The following is a 12665-nucleotide window of genomic DNA, read 5'->3' as shown; positions in this document are numbered from 1 at the left end:
AGATAATAACATACAGCTAGTCTTGTGTTTTTGGATTTTGATTTGACTTAAAAGCAGGGCCTAACGATGTCAGCTGCTCTTTCTGTTCTTCCATTCTTCTATTGTTCTATTAGCTGGTCGTCAGAGCAAGCCATCATCAGCACCAGAAGTTGACTGGTGTGTATATGTCTTTTTTTTGTTTTTGTTTCTAGCACTATTCTCAGTCTTCCAAAATGTGGGAAAGGGAAACCCGCCTTGGTCCGGAGAAACACTGTGGACGATAAGAGCGAATTAATCGCCTGCATCGAAACCGGGAATTTTGCAAAAGCTGCACGAATCGCTGCTGGTAAATTGGCTGCATTATGAGAATCTGCATGCATGTGTGAGGGTTAGTCTTAACATTATGTACACAGACTATTTTTTTCACAGTTTCTAATAAATAGAAGTGCTCTACACAGTTCTTATGCCTTTCTGTAAACAAAAACTGAATCGGAGCCTGGAAGATACTGAATTTTGAGGTTGATACTGATGACTCAACAAACATGTTTTACATGGGCCCTCAAATTTGGTTATTGAGAAAAATATGTACGTACCTAGGCAGGAGACTTCACATCGTAAATATGAGAAAACATTTAGAACCGTAAAACCTCACTGGACTTCCAGTTAAAGGTCCCGTGTGCTTTGTAAAAAGTATTCAGAAACGGTGCCTTCAAACGAGCCGTCCAGACTTCTGTACAGATATGTCACAACTATACTATATATAGACAGAAAGTGCCGTTACAGTGCCGTTACATCCATTCCCCGGCTGCAATGATGGGGCAGAGACGCTGAGAGCGCAGATGCGGAAGACCCGGAAACGCTGACCAATCAGATCAGACTGGGCTTTTTCTGGAGGGGGGCTTAAAGAGACAGGCGCTAAAACGGATCGTTTCAAACAGAGGGTGAATACAGGTATATTCAGACACAATATGAGAAAAATGATGTGTTTTGTGAACATTAAAGTATGTAAACATGTTCTAGTAGGAACCCAAAATACAAGTATGAACCTGAAAAGGGGCATAATATGGGACTTTCTTAAAGAAAATAGGGCCAAATATACATTAGAATGCAGCTTAAAAAACAGTTATGTGCTGCAGTTCCTTCTTCTATGAGCCAACATATATGCACAGTAAGTATTTGTGTATGTTGCCAGATGTCTGCAGGTGCTGTACAATCTTAAAATGTTTTAAATTGTGCCATGAAAACTATCAGACTTTGAACTGGAGAATTGGTCCTTTTTGATATTTGGTCCTAAAAGTTTAACTGGCAGACACCTGGCATTTACATGCATAAAAGCAGGGTTGGAAATTACCAGCAGCTTCCAGCCAGCTTCTTGTGACTTTGGGCAGTGACCGGTGAGTCTATAACCTTTGAATGCCATCATGGCATGTAACCAGTCAGCAGCTGGAGACTCTTCCGTCATCTAAAATTCATATTTGGCTAATAAAATGCTAAAAGTGGCTGGTCAATTTTAATATATGTCGTTCACTGTGGCTGTTAAAGGAGAAAGTGAATTTCCCACCCTGGTTTTGCTGTGTGGTCCTGCACTTCCAGCAGAGCTTTAAAAATGTGTTTTCTGTGTTTAAAACCACACTTGACTTGTTTGGTGTTGTTCCCGCTTCCATAGAGGTTGGCAACAGCAATATTTGGATGCCCGCTAGTGCTGCAACTGTTGCATTGGAACCCCTAAAGCTAGTTTGGGCCAAATGTAGTGGATACCCTTCCTACCCTGCCTTGGTGAGTGTTTGTGGGCAAGAAAAGCATGACAATCTAGTCTTTTTAATCTGAAGTTTTCTTGTCATCTCTTTACTTTGGAACCTAATTATGGCACTGTCGTCCCACAGGACGAAGCAATTGTTTTACTGCGGCTGTTCTTTTAGGTGTCCGGTGGACAGTTTGGGGGGGGGGGGCATGGGATGTCCGGTGTTTTTCCTCTAGGTGGCAGCCTTTCACTGTTAACCACTTCAATTTGACCTTAGCATGAAAAGACGTGTGTGTGTGTGTGTGTGTGTCTGTGTCTCTGTCTCTCTGTCTGTCTGTCGCTCTTTCTCTCTGTCTTTCGCTCTTTCGCTCTGTCTCTCTGTCGGTCTTTCGCTCTTTCTCTCTGTCTTTCGCTCTTTCTCTCTGTCTCTCTGTCTGTCTTTCGCTCTTTCTCTCTGTCTTTCGCTCTTTCTCTCTGTCTCTCTGTCTGTCTTTCGCTCTTTCTCTCTGTCTTTCGCTCTCTCTGTCTGTCTTTCGCTCTTTCTCTCTGTCTTTCTCTCTCTCTGTCTGTCTACAGTGTAGACATCTTTACATACGGGTGGACGTATGTTTGCCATGCGTTTGCATTCATGAGCATCTGTGTGTAACGGCCTCCCCTCTGTGTGTAGATCATCGATCCCCACATGCCGCGCGTGGGCTGCCAGCACAACGGGGTGTCCATCCCCATGCCCCCCATGGACGTGCTCCGCATCGGAGAACAGATGCAGTACAAAGCCGAAGAGAAACTCTACCTCGTCCTCTTCTTCGACAACAAGCGCAGCTGGTGAGTGCCGCTATCTGTTGGAGTGATTTAAGCTGACGCAGGTCTCTGCAAGGGTAAACCTGTCAACATGTCCCTCAGCTGATCATTATTCTCTCGTGGCTGCGTCACATCAACTGTCAAGAGACAACAAAATGGCTCTCTTAAAAATGTCCCCTGTTTTTCAGTCTTTAACAGTGACGAAGGTACGGTAGCCTTTGTGTTACACTTGAACTGGCTTTTTATTTGCTACTGGGAAACATTACTCCGCATCTAGGATAATAAATCATATTGTTATTAAAATGGAGTATAACAAAAAGCTTTTTGTTTTGTTCTTTACCACCAATCAGTTGATTAAATACTCCTGAGTTCCATTTTTTTTTTGTCCTGGCACACACATCATTTATCGTCTTTATTTTCCCTAAAAAACGTTTTCCATCCCAAAGACCACTGCGCCCTCAAATGGAGCTGAGACAGTAGCAATAGTAGTATTTCTGGACTATCAGGACTGACAGGAACTGATGTTGGGGCTAGTACTGTGAGTTGGCCAGTTTTCTCCCATCTCCCTGCCAAAATACCTGCAGAAAACCTGTGATGTTTCTTGAGTGCGTTTTCATGCTCGAAAACAGAGGCGCCAACAAATAGTCCGTTGACAGAAAATTTAGTCTTTTTTTTTTTTTTTTTGTCATTCATTAAAGTAAAATTCCAAACATTTTCCCATTCCAGCTTTTCAAATGTGAGCCTTTACTGCTTTTCACTGTTTTTATATTATTGTTTTATATTTTTTAGATCAGCTTTTTAGCTGCAGTGGTTGCTTCCTGTCCTGTGCAAAAACCAAGCTGAGAGCAAAATCTGTCAGCGGGATAGTAACACGTAGGGCGGTTGCCATTGGTTTTCCTCACCTCAAATGAAAGAATAACCACACATATGAGAATAAACACCAGTTATCTGTAGCGCTTTGTTTAAAATCAAACTTAGTTCATTGCAACAAATCCAGGTTTTCTTGTAAGAAGAGTGATACATTCCTGGAGAGTGATACTTCTAGAAGGATCAAAAAAAAAACGTAGCTACTGTTCAGGTGTTGTAATATGGATGCTGCGGTTTTTTTTGTTTTTTTTTCCCCCTTCAGGCAGTGGCTTCCTAGATCCAAGATGGTTCCTCTGGGAATGGACAAGACCATAGACAAAATCAAAATGATGGAGGGACGCACATCCAGCATTCGCAAGGCTGTCCAGATCGCCTTCAGCCGTGCCATGAACCACCTGAGCATAGTGCAGGACGAGCCAGTCAGCGACCTCAGCGACGTGGACTGATGACACCTGCTGACTCTCTCTCCCACACACACACACACACACACGTGTACGTTTCCTGTACCAAATACTCGCCTCTACTCCCCCTGACTCTCTGTCTCTGCAGGAGACTCAAATGTTTACTGGGCACCTGCTGTAACAGGTGGTGTCTCTTCCTCATCCATTCCTACTCGCACACACTCCTACCACGTGCCGCTGGGATATGGCTGCTGCTGCTGAAATGAATGTGTCTATCTATATATCTATTACTCTCCACCTCCAGGCTGGTAACTGTGCTTAGAGACTGCTCTTTATGTCCACCTCCCATCCCTCCCTCACTCCCTCACTCCACCAATCATTGCCAACCAAGGCAAAAAAAAAAAAACAGTGATTGATTTCCTACATTTTGGTAGCCTTACCAAACGTTTCTGTACTGTCAGGACTTTGTAGTGAGAGAAGAACTTAACACCGACCGTTAAATTTTGGCTGTGGCTGATGGGGCCGTTATTTTGGCAGGTAGCCAATCATCATTTCTGTTACAAGTCATTAAGAAAAGAAGCATTTAGTAGCTGGTAAATTAGCTAAAGTGGACAGAAAACGTACATTTCATGCCTACGTGAAGGCTTTTCAGTTATAGCCAAAGCTTATGTTATGTCACATTTACTTACTGGTCCTCTCCATTTACAAATATCTTCCTTTGTTTTTAAACTGTAAATAGTCTGTACAGTTGCCTGACACTAACTTATTTTGTAATGTTGACATCAATGGGTACTGTACAGGGGTTTTCTTAGTATTTATACTTGGTGCATTCTTGGCACTAACATGTGAGTGCTATTTTGACAGTGCTGTATGATCAAGAAGAATGGGGGGGGGGAAAAAAAAAGTGCAAAAGCCTTAGTATAAGGAGATTAGGGCTAAAATGTCATGTTTATGAAAGTATTCCCTTTTTCATTTTTTTTCATTTTTTTTTTTTTTTTTTTTTTTTTATAAGTTATTGAGGTTTATAATCGTAAGCTTCCATTTGGCATTTATTAATTTTTGTATTAAAAATAGTTTTAGTATATATTTTTTTCCAGATATATTTATACGATTTGAATACACGGTAATACGGTATGCAAGTCTCTGAAGCTCATACAGGCAGTCTGATGTCGTGGACCCAGAACGTATATTGTTCTCAAGAAACCAAAAATGTTGCTACCCAGAAGTTTTTTGCCGATTTCATTTTCTGTGTGACGTGTGAACTTGTTTGCCAAAAAAAAGTGGAGGAAAAAAAGTAAAAGTGTATTTTTATGTGATACATTTGACTGTTACTTGGCTTTGTTGTAGTCGTAGGGAGACATGCCTGCGGTAACTTATTGTAAAGTTTTTGCATTACTTTATATACAAGGAAAGACGTGCAAACTGATTGTGGTAAAGTGGCACATTTTGTGGTGGATACTTGCCTTCTTTTTAAGTAACCTTTTCTAACTTTTATTTTTTCCTAGTTGTAGACTTCAAGACATTTCATTTTATACTCTTGCCTTTTTTTTCTGGGAAGCATTGGGTAGTTTTGGTATATTTCATTTTGTACTTAACTGTAGTAGTTTTTTTAATCAGGTCATATGATATATTGCTGGGACAGTTTTTTTTTTTTTTTCTAGCAAAAAAATAAAAGATACAAATATGAACACGTTTTGTTTTTTATGTAGTGTCTCCTGGTGGCATTGTGCAGTATTCAGTGTTACACAAACTCACTGCTAAAGTAACAGACCAACAAATAATTTAATAAAGTCAAAATTCTAATTCAATTTGTGATTACATTTATATATTTTTAGCCTTATCTGGGGCACAAGGAGACTCAAATTCTCCTCAAAGTCACTTTTAAAGGACTGACCCTCCTTCATGGTTGGCGGAGGGCAGACACTAATTCACCCTACTCCCTGCCATATGGCACTGTACCCTTCTCATTTACTCAGCTGATGAGTGTCCACCTAAATAGCAAATTGTGTCCTATAGGTTGCCAGCTACGTAATATAGGCTGCTGTATTGCAGCGATTTTATATGAATTTTTGAAGATCAGAATTCCATAATGGAAGTCTATGAGAGAGGGATGATTAGACTCAACGTGGGAAGTAAACTGCTCTGACATACATGCAGCCACTAAGACACAGTTTTAGAGCAATTTTAGTCAGAAGTGACTTAGCTGTGGGCCGTTATGAGACTTCATCAGTAACATGATCGAGTGTGGAGCAGTGTTTTTTTTTTTTAGATTAGAAAATATTTTCTAAACTGGTCAAAGTCCCACATTTTATACTCTACAAGCACACATGCGTGTTTGTTTTTATTCTTTCTATTTCCATCTTAAGTGTTGGCTCACTTGACACAGCATGCACCTTGTTAATCTGTCATTTTAAGTTTGAATCCCCGCAGTCAGTGCCAGAGGACGTGTTAGTTTGAGATATTCTCTCGTTTTTATTCACACCTGCTTTTTCTCCTGTAAATGCAGCTTTTCTAATGTTAATACGTGCTCTTTAAGCAACAGTGGCAGGTGCAGCTTGCCAGCTCTCACCCATATTTTCTTCAGGAAATGCCTTCTCTAGTTATTTTTAATGCTTTTTCTACATACTATTCTGAATTTCCAGATTATCCTCCTGCTGAGAAATGTAGGGTTCTTAGTAAATGTGTCAGAAGCTGTATTAATGAAATCATTACAGTTCCCCTCTCAATGGTTAGTGCTTTACAAGAGATATTTCAGTACTGACTGTAAAAACCTGTAGCTGAAGAGCTACAGGTCCTGTGGTCATTTACTGAAGTAAAACTACCAATGCAACAATTACAAGTATAAGTCCTGTATTCAAAGAAAATGTATTAAAAGTGGTATCAGTAAAATGCACTGCACATCAAGAAAGCTTTGAACTATATTGGTTGATTATTAGTCCAGTTTTGACCCCATACACATGGTCACACGGTAAATCTGTGGGGTCGTGAGATGATTAATGGGGTAGAAAAGACGTTCTGCTACACAAATTTGTATTATTACTTTGTACATTTCTCTAATCCTTGTTCTTTTTCTGAAATATTGAATAGTTTTACCTATTTTGATGCAAAGTTAAGTGGATATGTCAAGGGGAACCCTATAAACGTAAAATCGTAAAGGTAACTGAAAAGTAGCACGTAACTGTAATGAAGTAAAAAGTACAATATTTCCCTCTGAAAAGTGGTGGAGTAGAAGTATAAAGTTACGAAATACAGCTAGTACCCCTCCTGCTCAAGCTAACTGAGAGACACTAGGTATCAGCGTGGTATCAGCTCAGCACTGCAGAATGAGGCGGCCATTTTCAGTGTGTCCACAGAGAGGCGCTGTGGCTCCACACAAAACCTCCCTCCGTTTTGCCCATAGACTATACCGTCTATGCCTGGACGTCATTTTTCGGTGTACCTGAGCGTCCACCTGCTCTGCTCAGCTCTGCTCACTCCCCCACCCAGGTAGGCATCAGTATTCAGCATATAAACCGTTTCCATCACTGTGTTGAAATGGTGAATGCACCGATTAGAGATAATGTAAATTAATGCTAAACCAGTCTAAAGACATGGCTGCTGCGTTGGCGCCTCTCTTTCTTCTCGAGCTCAGCTAAAAGTCACTGGCCATACCCCCCCCTTTTCCATTTTCATTTTTTTTCCACAAGGAGTGTGCAGACAATTCTCATCTTAAGTGTTTTATTTGTTTATATGCTACTATAGTCAGATAAAAGTTGGCTAACAGAGATGGTGGGTTTGAAGTGTACAGCGATGTGTGGGCGTGAGTTGAACCCATACCTACCAATTCGAACTCGTGGAGTTTGCTCTCCGGGTTCATTTAGAAGTGCGTCTTAAAAGGCCAAAAAGCGAGGCACGTCCTCGATGCAAATTTGAATGGAGACTGTTGAAATATGCATTAAATACTTAAGCCAATCCATCTTTTGTTATTTCAAGCTACTGACATTCGGAGAGGTAAAGTAGCGTTATGGGGGATTAAATGAGCTAGTAATGGCCCTGTGATATAGAAAGCCACCTTCGAGCCACATTGAAAGACATCTCCCATCTTTCTAAACTATTGGAGCTAATGTAGTCACGCGCAAACACACAGCAGCAGAGTCTGACTCCATCCCTCTTTCTCTCTCCCCCCCCCTCCCCTTTTGTCTGTCTGTCTTTCTTCACCAGATACTAATTGTGTGGGGAGGTAAACATAGCAGTCAAGTGGAGAGGACGGCGAGTCAAGCGTGAATATCAATCTCCCCACATCAGTGTCATCAGATGACTTTGACTGAGTTGAGGCGGGCTCATTAGAGCGCTGGAACAGCGTGCCGCAGGCCGCAATAACATCCAGGTGAAGGCCTCCGAAGTTATGGAGGCCTGCAGAGCTCTCTAACAGGTGAGCATGTGTGTGAATGTGTATGTATACAGATGTATAATCCAACCGCCCACCTTGCACTAAAGTGTCACCATGGTTCAGGGAGGCAGTGAAACACACACACACACACACACACACACACACACACTCTCACGCGATACACTCCTCTGCATGCATTAATGAGTTTGCAGGCACATGGAACCGCACATGTTCATAGCTGTAAATGTGTGCGAGCATGTTCCATATTAATGCATCTTATTATTGTGAACTTGCATCACCAGCAGTTCTTTGGTTCCCACGTCAGGAAGTGACAGCAAGTATTGCCTGGGTTTCACAATGGTGTCAGACCTGGCAACTAATTCCTGATACATTTTCCTCCCAAGGTTTTGGCGATTGGTGCTTTTTATTTTTAGATTTTCTTGACATTTTTTTTTCTCAGCAGATTAATTCAAGGCGGAATGAAAGTCTCTAGGGCTGCTTTTATTCTGCACCTGAGCCATTGTTGATTTTCTGACAAAAAAACCTAAAGCAGGGATGGAATAATAGTTAAAAGAATGCTGCTCATTCTCTGGTTTCGGATTCTAATAAAAAAGTAGAAGTTGCTGCTTTTCTTTGTTATATATCGTTGCAGATAGAATATCTTTGGGTTTTTGGACTTGTGATCAGACAAAACCAGATCATTTAGACGTCACCTTGGAATTTGGAAAGTTGCAATCTGCATTTGTTGACATTTTATAGACTGATTAGACCTTATATTTCCCCTTAAGTAGCTTTAAGGTTGGAAACATCTTTGGATTCTGTCTCTCTGACATAGGCTGTATATCAACTTTCCGTTCGTCTAGCTCTTTATTAAAGCTATATATTGTTTAAATCTAATGTATTCTAATCCATGAAGTCCATGTTTGTTGGGGTTTGGAAGAGTAGTACATGTTTTCATCTTGAACATGTTAAACCTACATTGTGTAATTTTTTGAGTTGATTCTCAGCAAAAACCCCTTTGTTCTTTCACAAATATGTGCTCGTTCATGTGTAATTACTTCCACCAACTAATCAAAGTATTCTCGTCCCATACTAGCGAGTCGCTCGAATGACGGCAACCATGTAGCGCCTCCATCTTTAAAATACATAATACAGGGACATACCTCCGCCTTTCGCCCTTTTACACTCAGTGGCACTGTGACGAATGCCAGGGAAGCGAAAAAGAGAATTAAAACGACAGCGCGACAAGACCAAAGTTAATATTGGAGTGGCTTGAACAGCTGCGTGTCAATGATGGAGATACTAAGAGCTAATTTTGGGTTCGGCCACCGTAGGAGTTGAAACGCGCTCGGAATGGGAAGGGCTAGAAAGTAATATTCAGTTGGTTGTCATATACAAACAAAACAAAAAACGCTAGATGGGAGAAATTCTTACACAATGTAGCTTTAAGACAACAAAATAGTTACCTAGAAGCTCAAAACACTCTTTAAAAAGCTGCATAGAGACTCCTCTTATTTGTGACTGAAAGTTGGGAGGTGTGTGAGGTGACTCGTAAAGGAAACACACTGTGAACCCTGCCGCGATCCTCCTGCATTAAACATCATGCAAACCATTTCATTTTGGAACACGTACAAAAATATTATCCTCCACTGCTCCCTTCCACCGCCCTCCTTCTCTCTCTCTCTCTCTCTCTCTCTCTCTCTCTCTCTCTTTTTCTTTCTTTCTTTCTGTCTTTCTCTCTCTCTCTCTCTCTCGGGTCCCTGATAGGCCCAATCTCCAGTGGCTATGTTCAAAACACTGGGCCAGAATAGCACGGGCCCTAGGTAGATAAATATTTATGGGGTGCGTTTACTTCTTACCACAGAGGAGAAGTAGAAATAGTGTGTTTCCAAGGTGAGCAAAACAAACAACTTCAAAGGAATTTAAATGCAGTTCATGTAAATGTTCTCCCACAGTCACATGTTTCTGCAGAGATCATCGCTGGATTGTTAATGAAGGATTTACGCCTGAAGCCAGATGACCTGATTATTGTCTGTTTGCAGAAAACGGGAGTGCCAGGGGCATTGGCAATGAAGTAGATGAAATAATTAAAAAAGTATATGCACACACAGATGGACTGTATAGTCACAGTCATGAGGTCCTGCCATTAATATCGTGGCTTTTAGGCAGCAAAGCAATCAAACCAGCGGTTTCATCATCCATCGATCAGAGCGCACTGTGATCAGAAAGAGCACCGCTAATGGACGACATGAAAGAGCTGCTCAGCACGGATGAAGCCGCACAAAAAAAAAATCATCAATGGTCCCTTGGGGCATCATTTGTTTACAGCTAATCCGTAACAAACTACATAGGCTTTCACTCAGTCTGCAGCTTAACACCTGCGATCAAATAGCCGCTGTTAAATGTGTGTATCATATCTCTCTGGATTCTCATTCAGTAGCTCCACTGGTAGACGGCTGCTCGTCACATGTGCCCCCATCAAACGCAGCCAGGCGACCGTCTAATTATCTGCCAACGTCATGATTCAGCTGGCAGAGAGAGAGAGAGAGAGAGAGAGAGAGAGAGAGAGAGAGAGAGAGAGAGATTGGGTGGGGGACCAGCAGGGCTCAGAGCGCTGCCCTTTGATGTGAAAGATAATTACTTGTGTAGTTAAGATAATTGGCAGTAAGTCCAGAATAAAAGTCAAGAGGATAACTGTCGCTTCCACTGTAGCCTGAATGAGCTCAAGCTGCGAGCCAAACAGCGTGTGATTTTCCTTTTTTTGCTAAGAGTTCATTTAGATTTTGGCAAATGTACATGAATGTGCTTTTTGGATGCATGTTTTGGTACAGTTAAGAGTGGATTGCCACCTGTTTTACACATCATAGCTTGTTTACAGGTCTTGAGGCGTACTACTGCATCGTGAAAAAAGTCGTATAAAGCCTTTTGTGGCCCAAGAGGGAGCTCTGTGAAGTCTGATGCATTGCTTCAAGTGATGTCACTTGACTCTCCGACTGATCTGTCTCGACTGCGGTTGAGTTGGATTGTGGGTAATGTAGGCGTCAGGGAGGAAGAATATATGGAATAAAAAAGACGATATCTCTGGTTCTGTTGCATTGGTTATGATCCTTTTTTTTTTTTTTAAACTGTGAATTTGACAATGTTATAGGAGTGCAATGCTAAAACGGTACTCTTCAAGAGCAATAATAATAATAAATAGTTATTATAAATTATATAGCACATTTCATGCTAACAAAGAAACCAATGAAAGGAACCGTATCAAGATCGTTTGTTATATTACGTTACTATCGGCCGTCAGTATATCGTTCTTTCGACTTTTTAAACTCCCAAATATCAATAGTATTAATGGTCTCAAAAATCTAGTACGGCCAGGCTATATAATAATACTAGTCATTAACAGCACTGTAGGATTTTAGAAATACTGAGGTCAAGTCCCAACGCAACCCCACCACCCCCTTTTAAAAACGACTGACCACACACCAAAAGGAAAGTTTTTTAAAAATTGTCTAATTATTTTGATTAAGACTTAATATTTTGTTATTTTAACTGTTCAATATCTACTTTCTGTAAATGTTATTCCCCTACTTGACAGTCTAAATGTCACACATCCTCCTCCATGTAAAGCACTTTGAATTGCCCTGTTGCTGAAATGTGCTATCCAAATAAAGCTGCCTTGCCTTGCCTCCACACCTAAATCCTTAGCGTGCTTCTTTTCCTGTTGGCCTGGAGGTAGTACAACAAATCCATTGAGTGTAAGAAGAATACTTGAGTTGAGATGTAGACATGTAGATCGTGTCCTACAGTTGCATATGTGCCTGAGTGGGTTTAAATATGGGGACCCCTCAGGGTGATGTGCGTTTTTGTATGTGCCTCCCCAGATGTGTGTGTGTGTGTGTGTGTGTGTGTGTGTGTGTTAAGTGGCTTCATCCCAGCTCTCGTGGAAAAAGAGACTCCCCCGCCGTTCTCATCACCATTCTGCCGCATTCCAAGGACACTGGTGTGATTGACGGGGCTTAATGTGTATCTTGCCAGAATTGGATTTGATCCTGTGGGCTCTGCCACGGGGCCCCTATGTTAGATTTACCCCCCCCTCCCTCCGCCCCCTCATTCTACTCCTATTCTCCCCTCCCTTTTCTCTGTCGAACAAACAGAAACAGAATTGCCTCTTCAGGAGCAGCTCCTGCCTGCCCGCTTGCTGCATTGTGGCGAGATCATGCGCGGATCTGTGTCACTGGGTGATTGTGCTGCTTGTGTTTTACGAGGGATGGCAGGGACGTAGGAGAGGATTTGTGCATGTGAAAGACTGACGGAAAAAGAGCAGGTGTGACAGTGGGAGCTTGTATGCGTGCGTATGTATTTTATGTACAGGTGTGTGTTAGGGCATATGTGTTCACGTTTGCCTGCCTGTTTATGCCTGAGGATAAGAGAGGGGGGGGGGGGGTAGGGGGGGGATAGGGGTTTGCATTTTAGATGCACCTGCTGCCACAGAGCTGTAATTTCCCTTGCAGAA

General features: G+C 41.7%; 1 protein-coding gene across 1 annotated transcript in view; it reads left to right on the top strand.

Moving 5' to 3' along the window:
- Positions 1 to 5474, top strand: part of brd1a (bromodomain containing 1a) — a 20845-nt gene extending 15371 nt beyond the window's left edge. Inside the window, exons 9-12 of the mRNA XM_078281411.1 lie at positions 192 to 325; positions 1646 to 1755; positions 2388 to 2542; positions 3648 to 5474. Of these exons, the coding sequence (XP_078137537.1) occupies positions 192 to 325; positions 1646 to 1755; positions 2388 to 2542; positions 3648 to 3831 (583 nt within the window). The 3' untranslated portion in view covers positions 3832 to 5474. The remainder of the gene's footprint in view (positions 1 to 191; positions 326 to 1645; positions 1756 to 2387; positions 2543 to 3647) is intronic.
- Positions 5475 to 12665: the final 7191 nt, after the last annotated feature.

This window comes from Sander vitreus, chromosome 23 (genome assembly GCF_031162955.1).
Source record: "Sander vitreus isolate 19-12246 chromosome 23, sanVit1, whole genome shotgun sequence".
Lineage (NCBI taxonomy): Eukaryota > Metazoa > Chordata > Actinopteri > Perciformes > Percidae > Sander > Sander vitreus.
This window is presented reverse-complemented; position numbering and strand designations above follow the sequence as displayed.